Source organism: Lepus europaeus, chromosome 13 (genome assembly GCF_033115175.1).
Source record: "Lepus europaeus isolate LE1 chromosome 13, mLepTim1.pri, whole genome shotgun sequence".
Lineage (NCBI taxonomy): Eukaryota > Metazoa > Chordata > Mammalia > Lagomorpha > Leporidae > Lepus > Lepus europaeus.
In genome coordinates this window covers 16,090,233-16,091,976 of record NC_084839.1, presented here as the reverse complement: position 1 = coordinate 16,091,976, position 1,744 = coordinate 16,090,233, and the positions used below count along the sequence as shown (strand labels likewise).

The window sequence follows — 1,744 nt, the reverse complement described above, 5'->3', positions numbered from 1 at the left end:
AAATGCTCCCTGGAAAGCATACATCCCTGGGTATCCCTTGAAAGAGGAGACACTGCATTATTCCACAGAGGCACATTTCAAAGATAAAAGCTGTCAGAGAAGAAAGCCAAAAAATGTTTCCACAAACACCTAAAAATAAATGTAGAACTACAGGAAAACATGAACAAGGACGACAATATGACACACAAAAAGAAAACAACAATGCTTCAATTTTAGGATGTGAAGATGAGGAGACTGATGAAATACCTGAAAATTAATTCAAAAGAATAAGATTATTCAAAAACACAGAGAAGCAAATAACTGAGTTAAAGAAATCCATAGATATCATGGATGAAAAAAATGAAGAGTTCAATATGTTAAATAAAAAAATACAGTGGAAGGCCATAACAACAGACTTGGTGAGGCAGAAGAAATAATAACTGAGCTGGAAAACAAATCTTTGTAAATATTTCAGTCAGACAAAAAAAAAGAAGAAAAATTAGAAAAATGGAAGAGTGTGCTAGATTTATGGGATACTATAAATAACCAAACATACATGTCTTAGAAGTATAAAATGCAATGTATTGGATTAAAATCAACATTTTGATACTCAATGATTGTTTACAGCCCTTGTCTTTTTTTTTTATGGTGGAAAAATATATATTTAGAATTAGCCAGCTGGACTCAGTTCAGATGATCCCAATTTTGTTGGCAACATCCAGAGCATCATAGTCAGGAGCCAGCTGCACATATGCCTTCTTCTCTCCGTCAGGTCTGATCAGGGTGTTGACCTTGGCCACATCAATGTCATAGAGTTTCTTCACAGCTTGTTTGATCTGGTGCTTGTTGGCCTTGACATCCACAATGAACACCAGGGTGTTGTTGTCTTCTATCTTCTTCATGGCAGACTCCGTGGTCAGGGGGAACTTGATGATGGCATAGTAGTCAAGCTTGTTTCTCCTGGAGGCGCTCTTCTGAGGGTATTTGGGCTGCCGTCGGAGGCGTAGTGTCTTGGGCCGCCGGAAGGTGGGGGACGTGCGGATCTTCTTTTTGTGGCTGTGGATGCCTTTCAGCACTGCCTTCTTGGCCTTTAAGGCCTTTGCTTTGGCTTCGATTTTGGGAGGGGCAGGAGCTTCCTTCTTCGCCTTCAGTGCCATCTTGGTGAAAAGGGTTTAGCCCTTGTCTTTATATTGAGGAACAGTGATTTATTCTTCATATTATTGGTTAAACTCTTTATTTAGTGTATGTTTAACCTTAGGAGTATAAAGTAAATTGACAATAGATCTTTGTAAAAATTAAGAATGGAGATGGAAGATGGAGGGGAACAAGGGTAGATGTGTGGGCAGGAGGGATCATCACTATTCCTAAATTTGTATACATGAAATACATAAAATTTGTATACCTTAAATAAAATAAAAAAGAAGTTTCTGAAGGTATGGAAAGACAGAATGGATCAGAAGAACTATTCAGTGAAATAATAGCAGAAAACTTCCCTAATTTGGGGAAAAAAGGGGATATCAAAGTGCAAAAAGAACTCCCAACAGACATAATGAGAAAAGATCTTCCCCATGACACATTACAAACTCAAAAATTAAAACATAAAGAAAATATTATTTTTTATAAATAGCTTTTTTAAAAGATTTTATTTATTTACTTGAAAGTTAGAGTTACAGACAGTGAGAGACAGAGAGAAAGGTCTTCCTTCCATTGGTTCACTCCCCAAATGGCCACAACAGCCAGAGCTATGCTGATCCAAAGCCAGGAG

General features: G+C 37.4%; 1 protein-coding gene across 1 annotated transcript; it reads right to left on the bottom strand.

Annotated features, from left to right (window-relative positions):
• Positions 1-668: 668 nt before the first annotated feature.
• On the bottom strand, positions 669-1,136 carry LOC133773003 (large ribosomal subunit protein uL23-like). Its single transcript, XM_062210140.1, has one exon. It carries the CDS (start codon positions 1,134-1,136, stop codon positions 669-671), a length of 468 nt encoding a protein of 155 aa, XP_062066124.1.
• Between the last annotated feature and the right edge of the window lie 608 nt (positions 1,137-1,744).